Here is a 25,057-nt window from a genome sequence, read left to right as displayed (position 1 = left end):
ACATTTTTGTTCTTTGAGGTTCTGTGTGATATCTGCCCAGGATCTTCTGGCTTTTAGAGTTTCTGGTGAGAAGTCTGGTATAATTCTGATGTCTGCCTTTATATGATACTTGACCTTTTTCTCTTACTGGTTTCAATATTCTTTCTTTGTTCTGTGCATTTGGTGTTTTAATTATTATGTGATGAGAGGAATTTCTTTTCTGGTCCCATGTGTTCCATGTTTTGTCAGCTTTTTATATATGTATGGGCATTTCTTTCTTTGGGTTAAGGATGTTTTCTTCTGTAATTCTGTTGGAGATGTTTGCTGGCCCCTTTGGTTTGGGAATCTTCACTCCCTTCTATACCTATTATTCTCAGGTTTGGTCTTCTCACTGTGTCCTGGATTTCTTACACTTTTTGGGAGAGGAGCGTTGTACTTTCCTTGACTGTTGTGTTGATGCAATGACTTCTACCACTGGGATTCTTTCTTCCATCTCTCTCTTATGTTCTAGCGGTAATGCTTGCTTCTGTGACTCCTGTTCCATTTCCTAGGATTTTCATCTCCAGGGCTCTCCCCTTTGTGTTTTCTTTAATGTTTCTATTTCCATATAGAAACATATAGAAATTGGATGGTTTTGTTCAATTCCTCCACCTGTTTGATTGTATTCTCCTGTATTTTTTAAAGTGATTTATGTGTTTTCTCTTTAAGGGCTTCTACTTATTTACTTTTGTTCTCCTGTATTTCTTTAAGGGATTTTTTTGTGTCCTTTTTAAAGTCCTCTATCATCTTTGTGAAATGAGAATTTACATCTGAATCTTGCTTTATAGGTGTATTGGAGTATCCAGGACTTGCTGTGATGGGAGAACTGGGTTCTGATATTGCCAATCCAATTGACTTCTGTTGCTTATGTTCTTGTGTTTGTCTCTCACCATCTGGTTATCCCTGGTGTTATTTGGCCTCCCTGACTCTGTCTGAACCCTGCCCTTCCTGTGACCCTGTGATTCTGTGATTCTATTACCCTGTGTTCCTGGATGTGTCAGAATAACTGTCAAGTCAAGCTGTAACTGGAGTGTGGGCTGTGTGCATGCAGATTCTTAATTAGAGAGATGACTTAATGACATCTAAATTTTTATATGTGTGGTATACATATCACCTTGTACACATCACAAATAGTTTCAACCTTGCTCTCCATGGTGTGTTAGGTACTCTGTCTAAATGAATATTTATAACTTTCTGCCCTCTAATTTTACATGAATCTGCTTGCCCACAATTTTGGGAAGGCATCAAGCACCACAGTGAAGTTGTTTTGTTTTGTTTGTTTGTTTATGTCTGTTTCTGAGTTGGCTTGGGCAGAATCCTTTGTGCACAGAAGACTACATGTTTCCCACTGAACTTTTTTCCAATTCACGATGACTGGATTTGGACTTTCTGGAATGAGTTTTTTGTTGACAACCATGTACAAAAATTATGAGAACTTCCAAATCACCACCAACTGCAGTTTCCACGGCCAAGGTGAGGTTAAGCTCCCATAGCTATGTGCCTTGAGAACTGAGTTCCTCTCTAGTTCAAGCAGTGCCTGAGGGATTCGTGACTCATATTTGTCTGGCTTCTCATCTTGGATCCTCACGATCTTTGTCCCCGAGTTGAACATTGCCTTGTTCTTGCAGAGGTTCTACTTAGAAAAAGATGTTCCTACTTTTGTAGCAAAAGGTACCTGAATAGAGAAATCAGTTATTACATTACCACATTTCAGACATTAATTCTATGCTACTGTATTTTAAACAGATATCAAGTCCCTGAAACCTTAAGGTAATTTCCTGTCTTGCATAACTTCACTAATAACATTTGTCATATATTGTTTTCTCCTCCTCCTCCTCTTCTCATTTTTCTTCTTCTCTTTGTCCTCCTCCTCCTTCCTCTTCTTCTCTTTGTCCTCCTCTTCCTCCCCCTCCTCCTCCTCCTCCTCTTTGTCCTTCTCCTCCTTCTCCCCCTCTTTCTCTCTTTCTCTTATGTCCAGTTTTCTAATGTTAGTGAGGGATAAAGACTCACATCCCCTGCCCATGGGTGTCATGCCCAATGCACAATGTTGTGTGTAAAAGTAGTTGTTAAAATCATCTAGCACTAACTAGTGTCCTACAATATCATTAACTCTATGCATTTTGTTCATAATCTTATTAACTCAATACCTAAAATATGGCTTATTTATTTTTGAAAGAACTAACTGAGAAAAAATGAAGCTAATAAAATTGTTCTTTGTTGACTCCTGGAGTATTTACTATGATTAAGTTCTTGGGTATTTTTGATTCTTCAATGTGCTACTTATTACACCTTAATGGATACCTGGCTCTGAAGCCAAAGACCTAGAAGTCTATCAAAATGTATTGCAGCTCCTCTTTGTCACTTCATAGAAAGCCCACCTGTCACTGCCAGAGTATATCATGGCGTTTCTCTTCAGTGTCATTTATTCATGCTTGTTTGGTACTTCATAGACAATGTCTTTTAATGTTTCAGTACAGATACCACTGCTTGTTAGGTGGTTTATAGATGATGACTTCATAGACAGTGCTTCCTGGTTCTGAAGACCCTTACAGATGCAACGGTTTTGAATTCTGGGTTGTCTGGGTACCACTCACTGCGCACAATGCTGCACTTCTTGACAGATTATTAATGCAAATTATCAATGAGCTTTTGTTCTTCTAAACTAGCATGTTGAACAGTAACTTGAAAACATTAAACTAAACATGAAATGTGACTTCTTTGTACTAATAAAGATCTTTGAAATACTTATTGCTAATGTGCAGTGTTTCTCTCTTAATTTGATTTCTAACTTCAAACTGATCCTTAGGGAGTGTGTTGATGAAAGCTGCACACAGGAGAAAGAAGCAAGATATCATAAGTCTCAGCAAGGCAGAGATCTTCTAATCCATATGAACTTTGTATGTGCCTGCTAATTTTTGCAACCTCTATTATGAAATCGTCACATGTTTTCCAGGAAATCTGAAGAGAAGGCAACCTGAGGGAGTGCCTCCTTCTTCCCTGTGTTGGAAAAGTGTGAAAGAGTTTTAATGTTGAAGAAAAAGAATCCCAAGTCCCTTAGGTTCTATGTGTGGTAAAGTGGGGAACCAGCTTGGCTTGAGAAATAGCAGGCAGCTACTGACAAATTGATAGAGGATTCAATTGAAAGAAGAAAAGAACTTCTGACCAACATCGGAACTTTCCTGCAATAATATAGTGTTTGGTAGGATAAGGGCCTTTGTAGGTAGCAAATCCTCCTTGGGTCTTGTTTGAAAAAGAATTTTATATGATTTAATTATAATGATAGCTTTCTTTGCTCCCCTGTTTCCATGATCCCTGAAGAAACTGTGATCAAAAGGTAAAATAATAGTGTGTAATACCATTCGTTGAAAATTGCAAAAAAAAAAAAAAACCAAACAAAAAACAAACGAAAAACAAAAACAAAAAAAACAAACAAAAACTAGTTAGGAAAAGTAAAGACATGTAGTACCACAGGTATGAGGAGTTAAATATATTTTCTATACACATAGAATACAAAATTTATGATTGATTTCAATAAAGGTCCTAAGAGGAATTCAGACTGGCTTCAGAGTCAGTGAAATCTGAATAGCAGGAGAAGCATTTTTCAACCTAAATTGAGGAGAACTGTATTGAGGTCTGGGTTCTGTGGAGATGCACCAGTAACATTGGAGAAACTGGAGAAATCATTAGAAATGAATGAGGGAAACATACACCAGAAAGCACAGTGCATTGGAAACAAATAAAGGGAAAGTATTTTCCAGAGGGTAGGTGCTGCTGTGTCACAGGAAATCCTGTGTGGAGAAGGGGAGTGCAGACACAGAGAGAGGGAAAGGAAAGCCATTGACCAGATCATTACAGAGCAGAAAAGGACCACAGGAAAGGGGCTGAGCCTCTCTGCTCTTCTGTTATAAGCCAGCAACAAGCAAGCCTTAGAAACATCGGACAATTCTGCTAGACCACACACATAACCTGTGACAGGAATCCTGGCACATGGTACAGATGAATAGGAAGGGAGCATACAAACATATAGTAAGAATATATTACAATCATCTATGTTCACCCACAATGATGGAGAGAAATATCGACATGCAAAAGAAGCTGCCCTATCATATGCTGGAGGTGAACAATTTTCCTGCAAAGCCTTTATATTGTGGAATTAGGTAGAATTTTATATGGAGCTCAATGGAGTTGTTACTGAAAGATTTACATGCCCTTGTGGGGGAAATTAAACATTTTAATAATTGGGAAAGAAGAAAGTAATTTAAAGCTCCATTTTCTGCTTAAATTGAACTCATCTATTTAAGCTAGTATTGTACAGCCTGAACTTTTCCTCACTGTTACATTAAAAAACAATTTCTTCTTAGAATCTCACTTCATTAAAAAAATAATCATTTCTTGTTGGCAAGATGAATCCAGTGTATGGAGTTGAGCATGAATAATTTAATTTCTTTCTTGTTTTCAAAGGAAAGACAGTGGCTTATTGTGGACTATATTTGGCACACTTTGTTCTATGTATATTTGTGAAGTGAATGATCTCTCCTGCTGTGGTACTTATGCTATTTCATGTGCACTGAACCATCTTGGTAACTTATGGCCATGCAAGCTGACTCTGCATATTATTTGCATGAGATGCTGAGGGCAAAGCATCTTAGTCTAAAGGGAGGATTCTCTTATCTTTGTGACCCTGAACTGTTGCAAAGGACCAGGAAGAGCACAGCCATGCTCTAAAAACCAAAGGTATCTATGTGTGAGGGTCTGGCCTAAGGACTGCAAGCATGGTTTTCTTCTGGATGTATTCCTGAGAAGCCACTGACAATGACCCAGATTCTCTACTTTGCTGGTTCGAGACTTTAGCGTCAGGTCATTTGGAGTCTAAATCTTTCCAAGACTGTCTGAATTTAGATCTGATTCTCTAAATCTAATCTCTGGAATTAGGGATGGGTAACCTGGCTTCTCTGTAAGGACAAACCATCCTTTTCCGTTGTCAAAGCGTCCATTATCTTCTAAGCATCTGCTTTAACATTTCCAGTTGCTTTTGGTTGCTGGATTTCTGTGAATCCCAGCAATGCTTTTCTGCTTAACAGCTCCACGGGATCTTTTGTTATTGTATCTCTGCCTTCTCTACTTGTCAGTGGTCTGTGCTCTCTGTGACTCATTCAATTGGGCAGTTTGACTGTATTCTGCTGAGGTCGCACTATCACCATGACTTTCTACAGAAATGGTTCTAACTTTTGGAAATGCAAAGAGTAGCTGTATTGCATTTCTTCTCTCTCTGGGATCCAGTGCAGGCAAGCAGCTCTCCCACCCCTGCCTGATGTCCTACACTGTGGATCTCAGAGCACAGAAAAGACATTCAGGGATGTTTGATGGCTCCCGTCTTACTGCTTCATGGCACTTCTACTCACATTCATGGCCTAAGAGAAGCACTATAGCCAAGTCTGATGTTTTAAACTGGAAGTCTTACTCCTATTAAAATAATTAGGAAAGATTGGCAATAATATAATCATCCAAATATATATTTTACATCTTTCATATACAATACTTTCTTTTCTGAGAAGAATACAGATCAACTTTTCTGAAGTCACAAATTATATCAAACCTGTGTATATTGTTTTTCCTATAGTACACACCTATAATCTACATGTGTATAGATGAGACATGGTAGAAGATTAACAACAATCACTTTTCATATTTCCTAAGGTCATGTGACTTCACCAAACTACTCTTCTTTTTTATGTTCAGAACTCTCACTTTTTCACTCTGATATATCTAAACCACCACAACGAGTGCTCCCACTCTCAGGGCCCGTTTTAAGGTAACATTTTCTTAAACACAAGGATAGTGAACAAAGCATCTGAAGCATATACAACATGGACACCTTCATCAAACATAGGGTTTATGTTCCTGTAAGGGAGAGATCAGGGCATGACTCAATGCAATGCACAAATTAAAATTTGGGATTGCTGATGGAGTTTTCCATGAAGTGCTTTTGCACCAGGGTTGATTATGAGATATGGCCTCTGTAGAAAGTGAAAGGGTGATCAGGCAGGGGATGACCTACTGTCTTCAGATTTAGATTTGAGTGGGAAAAGTCCTTTTCCTGAGATATTGCCTTAGCAGTCCTGAAGGCTGTGGCATTTCTGGAGGCTCTTCACTCTCCACCTTACTTCATACATGGAATCCCCTATCTTTAGCGTCTCTGTGGAAAGCTTTGCTACTGTACTCTCTCGCTTTAGAATTTCACCTGTCATTCCCTAGCTTTTTACAGTTTTTCTTCACTGTGGTTCTAAATGGCTCATTAAGTCAAGAGAACCCTAGAATGTTTATTTTACACCATTTCAATACACTAAGAGGACAGCCACTTATTTAAAACTTGATGATTTCCTTCTCCCATCCTGAATGGAACTACTCTGATTGAAATGTGTGTTCAAGTAAATACAATAACCTTCAACCCTTATCTGATGTTAGCAGTATACAAAGTAGCAAAACTAGTCTGAGCTTAATTCAAGTATACACTTTCCCTCTGTGCTCCGTACATAGCTTTCTCAGACACAATGTGACTCTGTGCTCCATTGCTGCTCTGTAGGATGCACCTTGAATCCAACATACCCTTCAGGTAAATTATTCTTGTCAGAGTTTCTTTGTATTGGTCACAAAGATTAAAAATAATCTTTGTGTTTTTATGATATTTCAGAGTTCTTACATATCTCTGAGTGTTTTGAATGGCTGTTTAGGACCAAATGCCATTTGTGTATGATATAGTTTGCTTAGATACTTTAGGCTTTGTGTTGGAGGATGACTTATAATCATTGGATTACTTTGTTAAGCAAATATGAGTGCCACATTGTTCCCATTAAACAAAGGTGGAACAGTTTCTTTTTGCACGTTTGCAGCATTATCAGAAGACTAAGCTTTGTGCAGAGCATTGTGCTTCAGCATTTACCTTCCAGCAGGCTGCCAGACAGACCCACAACAGCCGGCAGCATGGTAAACACAGGGGATGAAATCTGTGTCATTATTTCCTGGCATCTAAATTTAAAAAGCAGTGACTGTAAATACACAGGAGTTTGCCTGCTGGACCCCATTTTCTAATCTTAGCAAAATCTTATTTTTCTTTCTTCTTCTGACTAGCACCTTTATAAGTACCAAGATAGATGGGCATATTATCTTGTTCAGATTGTGCTTGCATATTTATATTTTTTGCAATAATAAGGTTCTGGAAATGATAACCGAATCTTATTGCTTCTTAGATATTTGTATGCAAAACATAGACAGGATGTTTAGTATATCTGTATTTGTATGTTTTTCAGGCAGAGGGTACCAGACTTCAGCGAGAACTGCGAGGATATTTAGCGGCAATCAAAGGTAATGTGAATGTGTGTTGTTTATAACCTGCTTCCAAGTGAAGCTGTTCTTAGAATTTGTAGGAGACAGGAATGAGTGTTAATGAGGAAGCCACTTGGGTTTCTGGCAAGTAGGGTACTTGAACACAGGTGTTTTATTCCGCCCACCTCCAATTTCCATTGAAATGATAATCAGAATACACATGGACAAATATACATCTGCCCTTCTGTTGCAAACTAAGAATAAATACCACCCACATGGCAGAGATTTCTAGGAAGGCTCCTTAGACCTAGTGTGTTAGAGATTTACTAAAGCAAAGCTGCTGCCTGGGGAGTTAGGTCCCAAGAGTACAATACTCACAGACCCACTTAAGATCTCTCAATATGGGGAGAAAGAAGTTGTAGCACAAGCTGGTTGCAGTTGGGCAGGGAACACAGCCTGTGACTTGCAAGAACAAAACCAAAACAACAACAACAAAACGCCCCCCCCCCCCACACATTATTTATAAAGTCCTGCCAATGTGCTAGATTGTTTCCCAGATGGAAATAGCTAGACCTCTGCAATGGTTTCTAATCTTTGTCACGCAAACTCAGAGGCTAGTGGAAGGGGGAAGAGAGGAATGGGTGGTGGGCTGTGCTCAGTGAAGCTGCTCTCCATTGATCACCAGGCCTTCTCTGAGTCAGAGCCAAGGGCATCAGCAGATGTGGTACTCCGCGGATTAGACCTCAGATCTCAAGACGTGTGGCAGCAGGATGAAGTATCTATAAGGAGTGTTATGGAAATTCTCCAAACATTGAAGGCCCCATTTTACATTTCACTACTGCCTAATTCAAATAACCAGTTAAATATTTACATGCAAAAATTTTCAAAATCAGATTAAAACACAAAATATTTAGTCCCCGTTTTTCGAATGAATTAGGTCTTTACAAGATACCCCAAAAGATATAAACCAAGAACAAGAGATTTGATTATATAAATGTGTATTTAAAACTACCATACTTTGACAATTTATTCAATGCAATTGAACTAAGATATAAAGAACCTAGTAAGTAAACTAAGTAGAGAAAGGTTTGTTTGTTCTCCCTCTCCCTCTCCCTCTCTTCTTCTCTCTCTCCCTCTCTCCCTCTTCCTCTGAACAAAATATTTGAGGAAAAAAATTAGGTAGAGAAAAATAAAACAGGGGAAGCTGAGGCAGGAAGATGATAAGTTCAAAGCTACCCTGATGAACTTAGTGAAATTGTCTTGAAATGAAAATGTAAACAGGGTTAGGGTGACATAGTTTGGTGGTGGAACAGTCATTTGTGTAGTTGACTACCCATTCCTAGGTCCAGTCCCCAGCACTGCAAAATCAGAAAGTAGCAAAGAACTTCTGAGGGCTGTGACATGAAAATGCCATCTTCAAGACTCACTAAAGAATGGTTAAAGAGACAATGGCACAGGATTCTCCTTCTGTATAATTGTGTATAAGTTGGTCTCTTTTATCTCATTAATATAGAGAATTCTCCAGGAAAAGACTGGTATAATTCTTTTCTTTAGTATAATAGAGAAAGAAAGCTCCTTAAGTGAGGCAGTAGTTCAGTGAGGAACTTGGGTGGCTCATGAAAGCAGCACCCGCCTACTTCTGGTGGCCACATCTCTCTGATGGAGAAGCGATCATATGAGCTTGACCCTCCTTTGTTTCTGCTGATTTGATGGTATTAGTTAGTTATGTTGCACGGTGTTCTGTGTTGATGTTACTTTGGCGAAAAACTGGAATGATGAATGTTTAAGCAGATGCCTGGTGAGCTTCTCAGAGTGCTACTCAGAGCTGCCTACGACACTGTGTTCTTCAGACATACAGTGGTGTAGGCAGGGTATCCCAGATGGCTGCTCTTCTCAGTGTTAAGAAGAATAAGTCATGCTCATGGGAACACATTTTGGATTGGAAAACACAGTTAAACACAAGGCTCATGCATGCATTACATAGGTCATAATTAGCCTTGTGAAGACATTTCACTTGAGGCCAGTTTCTGTTTTATCGAGAATGCTGGCAAATTGATGGTAGTGCAGTGCTCACAACCTCACAGCACCATTTCAGCAGCAGTACAAAGAGACGAGATCAGTCCCAGAGGCTTGTAGAAGCTGAGGCAATTTTGGGAGAAGCATTGAGTCACTGTCTGAATTCACAAACGCTATCTCAAAACTAGTACCCTAGCCCTGGCTTTTAGACTCTCTGCCCTCTCTCCTATGGCATTCACTGAACCTCAGGTCTAGAAGTTGTGCCACTTGGAGTTTGTTTTTCTGTGGCCACTTCTCTACATTTTGACCATCTTCACATCTCTGTAGTAGCGTCTGTCTACTGCATAAAATAAGCTTCTTTTGCTGAGTGATCAGACGCTGTGGGTATAAGTCTTTAGAATATAGTTAGAAGCCATATTGATTTAAAAACTTGGCAGTTTTAGGTTTTCCATCTACTAGGGTCCATTGCTCCTCCAGCATCTGGTAGCTCGCTACGTGTATAGTCCCAAGCATGAATTCCCTCCCCTTGAGCAGCCTTAAGTCCAATTAGATCACAGTTGGTAGCCCCTAAGGTAAAAGTGTTCTTATTGTTCCCCCGGGGATATCTCATCCCACTTGTCATTACTGGGCTTTATAGGCTTTATATTTGGGGAGGATTATTGATTGTTTTTCTTCCTTGGCTGCTTGAATGGCCTTTATAATACTGTGAGAGCTAGTTAATCCTCAGGGAGGAGCCTCCAAGGTCAGTCCAGCTTGATTCCTTCAAGTCCAGTGTCTGGAGTGTGTGGTGTGTCTTCAGAAATAGAATTTTACCTTCAAGTTCTGGGAGGGAGCCAATGAAAATGGCAGCAGCCGACATTGTTTTGGGAGTTCTGAACACTCCTGACCAACAGTAGGAAGGGAGGTTTCTTTACTTGGGCCTGGGGTTTTGTTACATGGTCTATTCCTCTTGTAGCACACTGCTACCCAATGTAGTGTGACTCCAGTGACAACATTTCTGCAGGCTTATTGGAGTGGTTGCTTCTTGTTCTGTACAAGCTCGATTAGTTTTAACTGAAATGTTTATTTCAAGGCTATGCAAGCAAAGAACACTCATATTGGAGTGCAATATCTACCATTAGTCTCAGAGGATGAAAGGAAACTCATGAACTTGGCGTCAAATGGAAATCTATTTTACTAAATACCTTGGAGAAAGCCCAACATTTTTAAAAGAGGCTCCTATCTAATAGAAACTGAATATTCCTCCTATATATGGTACTCTGTGGTGATATACAAGCTTATAAATGACTAATCTTATAGCATGTATTAGACGTTAACTGCCAGCAGTAGCTTTTAGCATGAATTCTCTTCTAAGGGAAAAAAATTACTTTGTAAGGAAACTGGACTTTAGATATTTGTGTTGTATTCTGTAATCAGAATAAGAACTTTGTTTTAGTTTGGTTTTGTGCTTTTAGGTAATTTATAAAGAATAGAAATTTAATTGGCTCATCTGGAGTTTGGGAATTTCAAGATGAGAAGTCCCACATCTGGAAAGCTCTGCCACTCTACAGCATAACCATTCCCTGGACAAAGGAGAAAAAGCGAGGAGCTCATTCTCTAGAAGGCTCTGTCCTCTTGGATATGAGCCTGCTTGCTCAATAGTAGCACTAATCCATTCTTGAAGGCATTCTGACAGTCTCTGCTTGAAGACTTCCCTGTACTGATAATTAAGGTTCTAAAACATAAACTTTGAGAGGCACATTCATGTGGAAATATTTCCCAGCTGTAAAATATCCCAAACTCTTTGTGCACTTTACAAGGAAGTCCACCCCTTTATCATTTGAGTCTCAATCCACCTGGTACGTATGGGGTCAACTTCTTGGAACCCATTTCTATGTTAAAATGTTTTTTTCCAAATTCTCCGTGTATATGCCATATATTGGACAGTCACTAAGAGAAACATGACTGTAATATTGTGTTTTTAGCATCATTGAGTAAATTTTGTTTGAGGCCAGTTTTGTTTTTCACCACAAAGGTCATTTGACTGACAGTGGCATCCCCCAACTTGTCTAGTGCCTATTTCTTAGCTAATAATAATTTTTTCAGTTGCAGGCAGAGATTAAAGAAAATACCAGGAGCCTTGTCATCGGGATTATAGTTCAGCTCCTTGCTGAATCCAAAACTGCTTACTGTCTGCCCATCAATCATGTGGTTGTTTTCAGTTTATAAATGATTTCAATCCTTGCTTTACTGCATTACCCTATATCAGCTTCTTCGCGATAAAGGCTTAGACATTAATGTGGCCACCTGGAGTCTTCCACCTATTGTTTGCTTATATTTCTAGTGTCATTTACAGGCACCACCATGTAGACCCAGCATCTGCATCTTATTCTCTATGCTTTGATGGGTCTGACCATGTCAGGAGGAGGAAAAGGGGGTAGTGTTAGCAAAGCCCTAGCCGTGCTTTATACCTCAGCTGCTCATAGAAGCTTCACACCATGACTATTAATAACCATGTTTGCCACCTACCAATGTGCAAAGAAAATTTAGAGCCATAGGCTGATGAACTCAAAACTGTCTAAAAGGCCTTATCCAAAACTGTATTTACAGTTTTAAGAGATAAATACATTTTACTCCTTATCTTAGGAAGAAAGTTCCTCTTGAATTGTAACCATTTTCAACAATTTTACTATTTAAATCATTAAACCACTTTCAGCGGACACATATGAAAGTCCTATTTATACTGTTTCTACCTGCTTCAAAAGTGCTATATTTCTGTACATTGATCCAAGATTAATTTTGCTTTTAGAACTTTGCAATGTTGCCTACTATTTTTGTGTCCTAACTATTTGTTAGGTCCCCTTTAACAGGCAACTAGAGCACACTGTTGTTGCAGTTCTTAGATGATGACACTGTTGACGTTTTCTGAGACCCAGTGTTTTGCTACCATTGTGTCAGTTACTAAAAAGGTGTATCATGAGAACGAATGTAAGGTTAGGAGTCTCTCCAGGAACGATGTAGGTGTGCCATCACAGTTCTTTGTGTGTCACTTAGCAAAGCGGGGCATAAGACAGCAATGCCTCCCTATTCCATATAACCGGAACTGGTTTTCTCCGTTGCCAGGTATGCAGGAGGCCTCAATGAAGCTTACCGAGTCACTACATGAAGTCTACGAGCCAGATTGGTATGGACGGGAAGATGTAAAGATGGTTGGTGAGGTAAGAGCTGGATGGCAACTTCTAGGAGTCCCTGAGTGGCTTCCAGAAGACTTCTACTACTTAGTCCACATTTCACTTCTCCACCTCAGGGCATGAATCACAAATCAAGATGAGATACTAAAAAAGCAGCCTGGAGTTCTACTGCCTAGGCCATCACCAACTTGTAGTGTGAGGGAAGGTGATTTTAAAACCACTTGAAGTTGGGGTTAAAGATTGCTTTTCCTCATAATAACAGTGACTCGTTCATGTCTGTTACATAACATAGATTGTACCAGTTATATGTGGCAGAGTCTTTTATCAACTTGATTTTCATGAAGCAATTTCACCCCCTTTTCTCCTTCTCCCTTTTAATCAGCCCTCCTGGAATGCAGAAACAAAAGCTCATAAGTTTACCCATCCCTCTTTAGCACAGCTAGTCCAGTCACTAAACTCTACTGAACTTTATGACAGCGTTGGATTTGGAAATATCTCCGCACATGAATTGAAGACTGTGGCCCTAGGTCACCCAGCTTCCAGTAAGAGAGCAAATGAGTATCACCACCTTGTGGAAAGTGGAGTACAACAAATAGCAAGAACAGCCATGTAACCTCAGGCCGCTCTTTTATCCTCGAGGGAGTCATTCCCATGTAAAAGACTGGAGTAATAACAATTATAAGGTCCTCTCACCAGTGCTCAGAACATGTCCTGGTCATTGATGGGTGAGTGCTTCTAGGCAAAAATTATCTCCCCTCCAAGATCTTTGTTGAAGCGAGAGCAATTGTTTGTCATGTCAGCTCCTCAGGTGAGTCAGTAAAGGTCCTCTAGGAACAGAAGATCTGAGCTAGATGACGCAGCCAAAGCCCAGGGGAAGTTAATTCAGGAGCTGCATATCTCTGCAGCCTCAAAAGGGCAACCATAGTGAGTCTCTGGCTGTTGCTTGGCAGTGCTGACACCCTGATATCCATGACATTATTAGAACTGAAAGGAAAATGGATTTATCTGTGGGAAGGGCTCTTGTTAGATATATTCTAGCTTCCAAAATCTTTCAGGATGTGGATAGGTGAGGTTTTTCCCACATATTACTTTTTAATGCAGTTACCAAGTATTTTTGTCATCTGACATTTTTCCTGTATGAAGACATCATATTTCAACAACATGTTGTTAAACGTTTATCTTACTTTGTATATTTCTGACTAATAATATATTCTCAAAATTCATCACAAGCAAGAAAAATTTAAAGAATAATGGAAAGTGTGCTCCTATCCTCAGAACATTGTATGATTCCATTTTGTCCATGGCAATGCTACTATTGACACTGACACTTTAGTGAAAGGGCTGCTATGCTGCATTAGTCCCTGTGGATTCCAGGACCTCTGAACCCACAGTTCCAGCTTCAAACATCATCCTTTGGACAATAGAGCAACCGATCATTACATGTTCAGTGTCTACTCAGAACAGATGATGGGCCTTTTTTATTTGATGGATTTAAATTATTTTGTTTCCTTAAGATTTTTAAATTGGCCATTATAATAACTAGAATTTAGTTTTTATAGGTCAAAAAAGGAAACAAAATGCAAATAAAGCTTCCTTGTTTTTGGAAATGCTATCAGGCAGCCTAAACTGGACTCAGACCTACTGTCCAGCTAAAGCAGGCCTTGGTCTTCATGGCTCTGTTTCCCAAGTAAAGAGATTATTGATGTGGGTCACTGTCTCTACCTCTAAGTTAGATTGCACTGGTTTGCTTTCCAAACAAGATCAAGATTTACCACTCACTTAAAGAAATTTTGACAGCCAAAGTATGACATGACAAATACCAAAGATATGTTTTTTAAACCACTATATACCTCATAGTGATAGCCTCCCACTATAACAGAATTTTCTCTTAATTCTTTAAGTGATATTTAAGCTGTGTTTTGTTATTTGTTCTCTCTGGGATGGCTCTAATTTTATTAATTGTTGAAGATAAGTTAGCTGTCTCACAGGAATTCTTAATCTTGTTACACCAACACCCATCTACTGTGACTTGGGAATCTGTTAAAGCCTCTGCACTCCTCATAACTCAGAATCAGTAATGTACTCAAACAAGCCAAGCTCTTAGCTTATATTGTCAATGAGAACATTGACCAGACTGCCTTGAAGTTTGATAGAATCCTAATTAGTCCATATCATCTCTTCTAATATGTCAGGAAGTATTGCTTTCTACATGTTATGATTTTAGATATTTTAGCAGTTTAATGAAATGTATGTGGAATTATGGAGTCACTGTCTCTGTTTCTCTTTCAGAAGTGTGATGTGCTGTGGGAAGACTTCCATCAAAAGCTAGTGGATGGGTCCTTGCTGACACTGGACACGTACCTGGGCCAGTTTCCTGACATAAAGGTATTTCATTCTCCATGTGTGAAGGAAATAATTGAATGGTCTCATGCAGTTATTAAAATCAGAGCAAGAGAAAGGAATTAAAAGTTCTCAAGTTGAAATGAAAGACATTTATAACTTTTCATTTATTTAAGCATGGATTTTTCATCTGCCATCCTGAAATAACATCCAGCCACAGAAATCAAAGCGCTCCTCTTAGTGAACACTTCAATGCTTCTTTCTTTATTAAGTCTTTTCAAACCTGTAGATACAAAATTGGAAATCAAATACCTAAAGTCTTTTTATATGTAGTATGAGGCAATTTTCATTTGAATAAATGACGGTCAGAGGGAGTAGAGAAACTGAACTGTGAATGTGAGGAGAAATCTGATATTTCACTATTTGCGGTTAGTTTCACATGTGGTCACAATGCACCTGGACATTTTGCTGGGCTTTAAATTTTCAGATTAAATCAAATTATGAGCCTTTTAGGATGTGAAAGAATTATGTTTAAAACAATGGCTTTGGCGCTTACCTCCCCTGCGAGGGTAAAGAAGTGAATGGTTGAATGTTGTAGCTCTAGAACTGTCATTGTAGCCAAAGCTGTGTTTGAACAAACATCTGTATGCAACAGATGTGCAGCAATAGCCTTTTTGCTTCTGCGATCAAAATGGAGTCAGGGTATTTCTAGCAGGGTAAGGAGGTTATGAACCAGCACCAGTGGGCACCTATGACATCTTGCACAAATCCATTGTGCCCTGGCCTTCTGTGTAGTCATGAACAAATACCAGGAAACTACCTATAGGAAATGCTCTGGCATTGTTCCCACAGTGAAATGAAATGGCGTCACCACGTTAGCACGCAAGGGAGGACTAGCTTTTCTACCCCCACAGACTATGAAAAAAGAGCATTTGGGCTTTCTGGACTACTGGGTAGGAACTTAAGTGGATCTCTCCAAATATATTCCCCTTGGTGGCCATCAATGAAACAAATCGGAATGATGGATCACCATGTTAATATAGGCACTAGAGATATCTTCCCTGTGTTCTCATTTCCTTAGAGTCTCTGTGCAGGTATCTGATAGAACAGACACCTGACTATCAGCAAACATTAGAGTCGAGGATTTACGACTAGAATTTACTAGTTCCTCATGATTCAGAGTAAGGGATTAGATGAGGGATGAGCGATGGTGATAGAAACAGTCTGTGTGTTGATAAACAGAGGCTCAGTGGTGGTGATTTCAGGCAGTATGGGCTCTGACTGTGCATAGTAAGGTGCAGGCTCTATTCTAATGTACTTGCTCTATTTTGGGTCACCTTTGGTTCTGGAGAATTTCTTATCCCCAATTTCATTGGTTTCTGATGTGCTTATCTTGATGGTCTCTTTTTGGATTAATCCTAATAGTGATTCCAGTCTGATTTTGAGAAACCTGTACAGCTCACTTCCTGTTCTTTTAAAATTAACTTATTAAAAAAACATCCTTGTCAATGAACAAGAACACTACACCTCATATTTATCCAAACCCAAAGTCTGTAAAACTTAGTAAACTTATTTACACTTAAAATTGGCATTTGTAATGGAAGCTGTGAAGCTTCACATTAGATTTCATGCTTTTATGACTGAATTTATTTTGTGTTATCCAAATCCATCTGCTCTGTGACATCTCCAAATATCTAGAGAGAGCTAGACCCCATCATTGCTGAAACCAAAGCCACTTGCACAAGGGTTTCCCCAGGTCTAAAAGTGGGACCACTTTGTCGAACTTTTTCTTTCTGAAGGAGAAGGAGTCTGGACTTTTAAAAAGCCTTGTGTGTGCTAAGCTTAGAGAGACAGTGATGGTGGCTAATTCTGTTGTAGAATCAAGTGTCATCCAGGATTTCACTCGCTTTTCAGTGTGTTTAAGAATATTTAGTGTGCCAATACTCTTTTAAGACTGAGCCAGCCTACGGATACCACGCAAAATTCAAAGTCAGATAAAAGAACTAAGAGTCTCTGCTCAAGTAAGATCTGGGAGTCAGGGCATAGCAGCCACATGCTGGACTGTGACAGGCAGTGAAACTATGTCAAGTGTCTGCAGACCTGTAAAGTGCGTTCCAAACCCAGCTTGTCATTGCACTTGCTGCTTATGCCGCCTTTCATCTAATATTTGTCATTTACAAGAGAATTGACTTGTAGTCTGAATCAGTGTATCCATGAGAGAAACAGAAACCAGGCTTCATTCCTCCGTGCTCTGATGTTACCTCTATCGCACTCAACCTGCAACTCGTCTAACTCTGTTGTGTTTTCATAGTGTGACTTAACTATGGGAGGTTGGGACTGACTAGATAAGTAGATAACTGAAAGGCACCTGAATTTCAGAAGAAAAAAAAATCCAGTGTATTACTGAGAGGCAGTTATTTTATTGCTTGTGTTTCCTAAAAGTGTATAATTACAAAGCAAAGATGCATAGAATTACAGGGTTGAAACAAAATCATAACTGATTGTACTGACTGTCATTTCAGTTCATTTGAAGTCAAACTGATGCGATACTCAGTAGAACTTTTCCCAAGGAGCCCCTTTCTTGAGGCACAGAGTTGCAGTCACACACATGGTGATCCTCCAGTAGCAGCATGTGTAGATATTTAATAACATATATTTAAACAAGGGTTTCCTCATGCTACTCTGAAGGCAAATGCACTTTAAGGCTTTCCATGTGTCATGTGAAGAGGCTGAATCAATCTCCTCTCCCTTTTCCTTTACTCTTAAGCTATACTGACAAAATTGTCATCCAAGGCAGAGGATTAGAAAACAGCAAGATGACAAATAATTAAGGAAATATCATGTGTATCTCAGGAAAGAGACAACTTGGAGAGTGAAGAATAGCTATATTGAAGTCTTACATGTATTCAATGAGTCTGATTTAGAAGTGATAGTTGACTCCCTATGGTCATAAAATGATGATTAGTGACTATGTAATGAAGAGGGGTTTTGATGGGAAGGAGCACTATGAGTAAGATGAACTGAGTGGATAATTTTCAAAGCATGGACCAAAATTGACTTCCTTGACTCCCAATAAGATCAACAGGCACATGCATTCAAAACCTCAACAAATTTCCAAGCATTTACCACAGACTGTCACAGAAGGCTGAGAAGTACCATTCATGAGGATGATGTTTGACATTTGAGCTGTGACTAGCAGGGCAGTCCATGTTGTGATTCCCATTGTGTCGTGCTGACATTTAAGATCAATATTATGATAAGAACACACATGTCATCAACCCAGGCAGGCTTACAGCTGTGAAGAATTATTATAAAACATAGTTTAGATTCTAAGTTGGCACCCATGCATGAATAACTAAGCATATATTTAATTCAGTGTGCCCAGATGAATTCCAAATTGGGGTTGCTAGAGAATATTAAATAGTGAATTATTTTCTAAACTACAGAAATGTAAGGTGGTGAGGAATTTCAATTAAGTTTATTACTATTACTTAAAATGACTTAAGTTTAGCATTGGGTACCTAATTAGAATTGTGTTGTATGAAAAAGTTAATCTGAGTTAACTCTGTTTTTATGAATCTTTGAGTATTTATTTATTTATTTATTTATTTATTGCTCCAAACTTCCAAAATGTCATATAGAAAAGGAAATATGATTGACTTGTTTTTATAGCACAAAACTGTCTGTGTCAAGTGAATGACAGATTTTACAATATTTAGTTCCACCCTAGTAAACTACCTTCTGTGAGGGCCTTGCCAGTTCCAGAGGGCAAAGCTTCACAAGATTCACCCCACCTATTTTTCAAACAAAAACCAGATTACACTGTACTCTTCCACCTCCTTCTGAAGCATGGTAGTAACTGAATTTCAGCTCTTTTCAAAGACCAATGCTATCTTCAAAAACTAATGATTTGCTATTTGGAAGATATTAAAGATGTTCCCGGGGCCGAGGCACATCCCTACAGAACAGTCCTGAGGTGGTGAGTGCTACACAAGCTTCTGTAGCTTAGAAATAATGAGCTTTATCACTTTTCTGACACAAGAGGTTGCTGGTCTTGCGAAAGAGATTCATTTTCCCTTGCCTAGGCTAGCTCAGTGACCACCATAAATCTACTCAGAGTGTGTCTTTTAGCATTTCCTGGCCATGTGGAAATGGTAGCAACAGAAAAATATCATTGAAATGAATATGAAGAGCTGAAGCTGCTCATTTAGAATAACCTTCTAAATCTATCTGTCATGAGTGTCAGTGGCGTGTGGGGAAATTATGTTGAATTATGAGCAGAGTCTGTGCAGGCATTGGAAGAGCATTGTTAACAGCATTCCAAGAGTAGGGCAAGGTTGACAGGAAGTTAGATAGGAGAGCACTCAGAAGGTGCACATTGGAAGGAGGCTGACTGCCTCTGGCAGGTGCTTACCACATCCACCCTCCCACTCCTCAGGGTCAGCTTTGTTCTTGTGTGCAGCTTCTCTCACCTCATCTATTCCTGCTCCAGTTAGGTTCAGACATGGTGAACAGTTCTAGACTAATTCCAGGTCTCTCTGAATAAAATGGGACGAATCCTTACCATATGCACACTGTAGAACGCCGAGCGGATTCATGGGTATTCTTGTTCCCCTTTTAAAGAAGGAGTGAAGCATTCACATTTTAGTCATCCTTCTTGAGTTTCATGTGTTCTGTGCATTTAGGGTAATTTGAGAATTTGGGCTAGTATCAACTTATCAATGAGTGCATACCATGTGTGTTTATCTGTGATTGGGTTACATCACTCAGGATGATATTTTACAGTTCCATCCATTTGCCTATGAATTTCAAAAAGCCATTGTTTTTGATAGCAGAATAGTATTCCATTGTGTAGATGTACCACATATTCTGTATCCATTCCTCTGTCGAAGGGCATCTGGATTCTTTCCAACTTCTGGCTATTATAAATAAGGCTGCTATTAACATAGTGGAGCATGTGTCTTTGTTACCTGTTGGAGCATCTTTTGGATATATGCCCAAGAGAGAAATAGCTCAGGTAGTTCAATGTCCAATTTTCTGAACAACCTCCAGACTGATTTCCAGAATGGTTGTACCAGTCTGCTTTCTCCACATCCTCGCCAGCATCTGCTGTCGACAGAGTTTTTGATCTTAGCCATTCTGGCTGGTGTGAGGTGTTATCTCAGGGTTGTTTTGATTTACATTTGCCTTATGACTAAAGATGTTGAACATTTCTTTAGGTGTTTCTCAGCCACTCGGCATTCGTCAGCTGTGAATTCTTTGTTTAGCTCTGAAGCCCATTGTTTAATAGGGTTATTTGTCTCCCATCTAATTTTGTGAGTTCTCTGTATATTTTGGATATAAGCCCTCTTTCAGTTGCAGGATTGGTAAAGATCTTTTCCCAATCTGTTGGTTGCCGTTTTGTCCTAACAACAGTGTCCTTTGCCTTACAGAAGCTTTGTAGTTTTATGAGATCCCATTTGTAGATTCTTGATCTTACAGCATAAGCCATTGGTGTTTTGTTCAGGAAATTTTCTCCAGTACCCATGTGTTTGAGATTCTTCCCCACTTTTTCTTCTATTAGTTTGAATGTATGTGGTTTGATGTGGAGGTCCTTGATCCACTTGGACTTAAGCTTTGTACAGGGTGATAAGCATGGATTGATCTGCGTTCTTCTACATGCTGACCTCCAGTTTAACCAACACCATTTGCTGAAAATGGTATCTTTTTTCCATTTGATGGTTTTGGCTGCTTTGTCAAAAATCAAGTGCCCATAGGTGTGTGGGTTCAATTCTGGGTCTTCAATTCTATTGTACTGGTCTATCTGTCTGTCTCTGTACCAATACCATGCAGTTTTTATCACTATTGCTCTGTAATGCTGCTTGAGATCAGGGATAGTGATTCCCCCTGAAGTCCTTTTATTGTTGAGGATAGTTTTAGCTATCCTGGGTTTTTGTTATTCCAGATGAATTTGCAAATTTTTCTGTCTAACTCTCTGAACAATTGGGTTGGAATTTTGATGGGGATTGCATTGAGTCTGTAGATCGCCTTTGGTAAAATGGGCATTTTTATTATATTAATCCTGCCAATCCATGAGCATGGGAGATCTTTCCATCTTTTGAGATCATCTTCAATTTCTTTCTTCAGAGGCTTGAAGTTCTTATCATACAGATCTTTCACTTGTTTGGTTAAAGTCACACCAAGGTATTTTACATTATTTGAAAGTATTATGAAGGGTGTTGTTTCCCTAATTTCTTTCTCGGCTTGTTTCTCTTTTGTGTAGAGGAAGGCGACTGATTTATTTGAGTTAATTGTATACCCAGCCACTTTGCTAAAGGTGTTTATCAGGTTTAGTAGTTCTCTGGTGGAACTTTTGGGATCACTTAAATATACTATCGTATCATCTGCAAATAGTGATATTTTGACTTCTTCCTTTCCAGTCTTTATCCCTTTGATCTCCTTTTGTCTGATTGCTCTGGCTAGGACTTCAAGAACTATATTGAATAAGTAGAGAGAGAGTGGACAGACTTGTCTAGTCCCAGATTTTAGTGGGATTGCTTCATGTTTCTCTCCATTTAGTTTAATGTTAGCTACTGGTTTGCTGTATATGGCTTTTATTATATTTAGGTATGGGCCTTGAATTCCTGTTCTTTCCAGGATTTTATCATGAAGGGGTGTTGAATTTTGTCAAATTCTTTCTCAGCACCTAATGAAATGATCGTGTGGTTTTTATATTTCAGTTTGTTTACATAGTGGTTTATGTTGATGGTTTTCTGTATATTAAACCATCCCTGCATATCTGGGATGAAGCCTACTTGATCATGATGGAGGATTGTTTTGATGTGCTCTTGGATTTGGTTTGCAAGAATTTTATTGATTATCTTTGTGTCAATATTCATAAGGGAAATTGTTCTGAAGTTCTCTTTCTTTGTTGGGTCTTTGTGTGGTTTAGGTATAAGAGTAATTGTGGCTTCATAGAAGGAATTCGGGAGTGATCCGTCTGTTTCAATTTTGTGGAATAGTTTAGATAGTATTGGTATGAGGTCTTCTATGAAGGTCTGATAGAATTCTGCACTGTACCCTTCTGGACCTGGGCTCTTTTTAGTTGGGAGACTTTTAATGAGTGCTTCTATTTCTTTAGGAGTTATGGGGTTGTTTAAATGGTTTATCTGTTCCTGATTTAACTTTGGTACCCGATATCTCTCTAGGAAATTATCCATTTCCTCCAGATTTTCAAGTTTTGTTGAATATAGGCTTTTGTAGTAAGATCTGTTTTTGATTTTCCTCTGTTTCTGTTGTTATGTCTCCCTTTTCATTTCTGATTTTGTTAACTTGGACACACTCTCTGTTTCCTCTGGTTAGTATGGCTAAGGGTTTATCTATTTTGTTGATTTTCTCAAAGACCCACCTTTTGGTTCTGTTGATTCTTTGTATAGTCCTTTTTGTTTCTACTTCGTTGATTTCAGCTCTGAATTTCATTATTTCCTGCCTTCTACTCCTCCTGGGTGTGTTTGCTTCTTTTTGTTCTAGAGCTTTTAGGTATGCTGTCAAGCTGCTGATACATGCTCTCTCCTGTTTCTTTCTGTAGGCACTCAGAGCTATGAGTTTTCCTCTTAGCACAGCTTTCATTGTGTCCCCTAACTATAGGTATGTTGCACCTTCATTTTCATTAAATTCTAAGAAGTCTTTAATTTCTTTCTTTATTTCTTCCTTGACCAGGTTATCATTGAGTAGACCATTGTTCAACTTACATGTATATGTGGGCATTCTTTCCTTTCTGTTATTGAAGACCAGCTTTAGCCCATGGTGTTCTGATAGGATGCATGGGATTATTTCTGTCTTTCTGTATCTGTTGAAGCTTGTTTTATGACCGATTATATGACCAATTTTGGAGAAAGCATCATGAGGTGGTGAGACAAAGGTATATCCTTTTGTTTTAGGATAGAATGATCTATAAATATCTGTTACATCCATTTGATTCATGACTTCTCTTAGTCTGTCTATGTCTCTGTTTAATTTCTGTTTCCATGATCTGCCCATTGATGAGAGTGGGATGTTGAAATCTCCTAGTATTATTGTGTGAGGTACAATGTGTGCTTTGAGCTTTAGTAAGGTTACTTTTATGTATGTAGGTGCCCTTGTATTTGGAGCATAGATATTTAGAACTGAGAGTTCATCTTGGTGGATTTTTTTCCTTTGATGGACATGAAGTGTCCTTCCTTATGTTTTTTGTTGACTTTTGGTTGAAAATCGATTTTATTCAATATTAGAATTGCTACTCCAGCTTGCTTCTTCAAACCATTTGCTTGGAAAGTTGTTTTCCAGCCTTTTACTCTGAGGTAATGTCTGTCTTTGTCTCTGAGGCATGTTTCCTGTCGGCAGCAAAATGCTGGGTCCTCATTGCGTATCCAGTTTTTTAATCTGTGTATTTTTCTTGGGAAATGAAGTCCATTGATGTTGAGAGATATTAATGAATAGTGATTGTTGCTTCCTGTTATGTTCATATTTGGATGTGAGATTATGTTTGTGTGCTTGTTTCTCTTTATTTTGTTGTAAGACAATTAGTTTCTTGCTTTTTCTAGGGTGTAGCTTTCCTTCTTGTATTGGGCTTTACCATTTGTTATCCTTTGTAGGGGTTGATTTGTAGAAAGATATTGTGTAAATTTGGTTTTGTCTTGGAATATCTTGGTGTCTCCGTCTATTTTAATTGAGAGCTTTGCTGGATACAGTAAAGCTGGCATTTGTGGTCTCTTATGGTCTGTATGACATCTGTCCAGGATCTCTGGCTTTCGTAGTCTCTGGTGAGAAGTCTTGTGTAATTCTCATAGGTCTTCCTTTATATGTTACTTGGCCTTTTCCCCTTACTGCTTTTAATATTCTTTTTTTTTTTTTTTGTGCATTTGGTGCGTTGAGTATTATGTGACAGGAGGAGCTTCTTTTGTGGTCCAATCTATTTGGAGTTCTGTAGGCTTCTTGTATGTTTATGGGCATCTCTTTCTTTAAGTTAGGGAAGTTTCCTTTACGATTTTGCTGAAAATATTTACTGGCCCTTTGAGTTGGGAGTCTTCATTCTCTTCTATACCCATTATCCTTAGGTTTGATCCTCTCATTGAGTCCTGGATTTCCTGTATGTTTTGGGTCAGTAGCTTTTTCCATTTTCCATTATCTTTGACAGTTGTGTCAATGATTTCTGTTGGATCTTCTGCTTCTAAGATTCTTTCTTATATCTCTTGTATTCTGTTGGTGATGCTTGCATCTACGGCTCCTTGTCTCTTCCTTTGGTTTTCCATATCCAGGGTTTCTCCCTTTGTGCTTTCTTTATTGTTTCTATTTCCATTCTTTCACTTCCTTCACCTGTTTGATTGTGTTTTCCTATAATTCTTTCAGTGATTTTTGTGTTTCCTCTCTAAGGGCTTCTACTTGTTTACTTGTGTTTTCCTGTATTTCTCTAAGGGAGGGCCTTATGTCTTTCTTGAAGTCCTCCATCATCATGATCAAATTTGATTTTTAAATCTAGATCTTGCTTTACTGGTGTGTTTAGATATTCAGTGTTTGCTTTGGTGGGAGAATTGGGCTCCGATGATGCCATGTAGTCTTGGTTTCTGTTGCTTGGTTTCCTGTGCTTTCCTCTCACCTTCAGGTTGTCTCTGGTGTTACCTTGTTCTGCTATTTCTGACAGTGGCTAGACCGTCCTATAGGCCTGTGTGTCAGAAGTGCTGTAGACCTGTTTTCCTCTTTTCTTTCAGCCAGTTGTGGGAATAGAGTGTTCTGCTTTCAGGAGTGTAGTCATTCTTGTCCACTGGCTTTCAGCTGTTCCTGTGGGCGTCTGTCCTTAGTCTACCAGGCAGGTCACTTTGAGCAGAAAAGTTGGTCTTACCTCTGGTCTTGGGCCTGAAGTTGCTCCTTGGATCTAGGTTTCAGCTCTCCTTGAGGGCAGTAACCAGAAGGGCCTGCCCCTTTGTCCCGCGCGACCTCTCGCCAGCAAGAAAACACGTGGGGACATATGAATCCTTGCTGCAGCCAAAACGTTTATTCAATCTTAAGGAGAGCCCTGCGCGCCCACATGGCGCGGCTTATATACACCCTAGCGCGGCGCATCCACACCTGATTGTTCGCTTACCTATGATCTCATTAGGCACGCCCAGGAGTGGGCAAAGACCTGGCACGAAGGCACTCTTGCACATGCGCACACCATTAACTTCGTGAAAGGA

The 25,057-nt window shown here is 39.2% G+C and overlaps 1 protein-coding gene across 5 annotated transcripts in view; it reads left to right on the top strand.

Moving 5' to 3' along the window:
- The window catches only part of Amph (amphiphysin), a 230,741-nt gene that overhangs the window by 131,962 nt on the left and 73,722 nt on the right, over positions 1-25,057 (top strand). For all 5 annotated transcript variants that reach the window (XM_087591429.1, XM_087591428.1, XM_087591431.1 and 2 more), the window contains 3 exon segments: positions 7,326-7,380; positions 12,460-12,554; positions 14,817-14,912. In XM_087591429.1, the coding sequence (XP_087447555.1) occupies positions 7,326-7,380; positions 12,460-12,554; positions 14,817-14,912 (246 nt within the window).

This window comes from Rattus norvegicus, chromosome 17, assembly GCF_021556685.1.
Source record: "Rattus norvegicus strain SHRSP/BbbUtx chromosome 17, alternate assembly SHRSP_T2T, whole genome shotgun sequence".
NCBI lineage: Eukaryota > Metazoa > Chordata > Mammalia > Rodentia > Muridae > Rattus > Rattus norvegicus.
The sequence above is the reverse complement of the archived record's forward strand: the minus strand, read 5'-3'. Positions and strand labels throughout refer to the sequence as shown.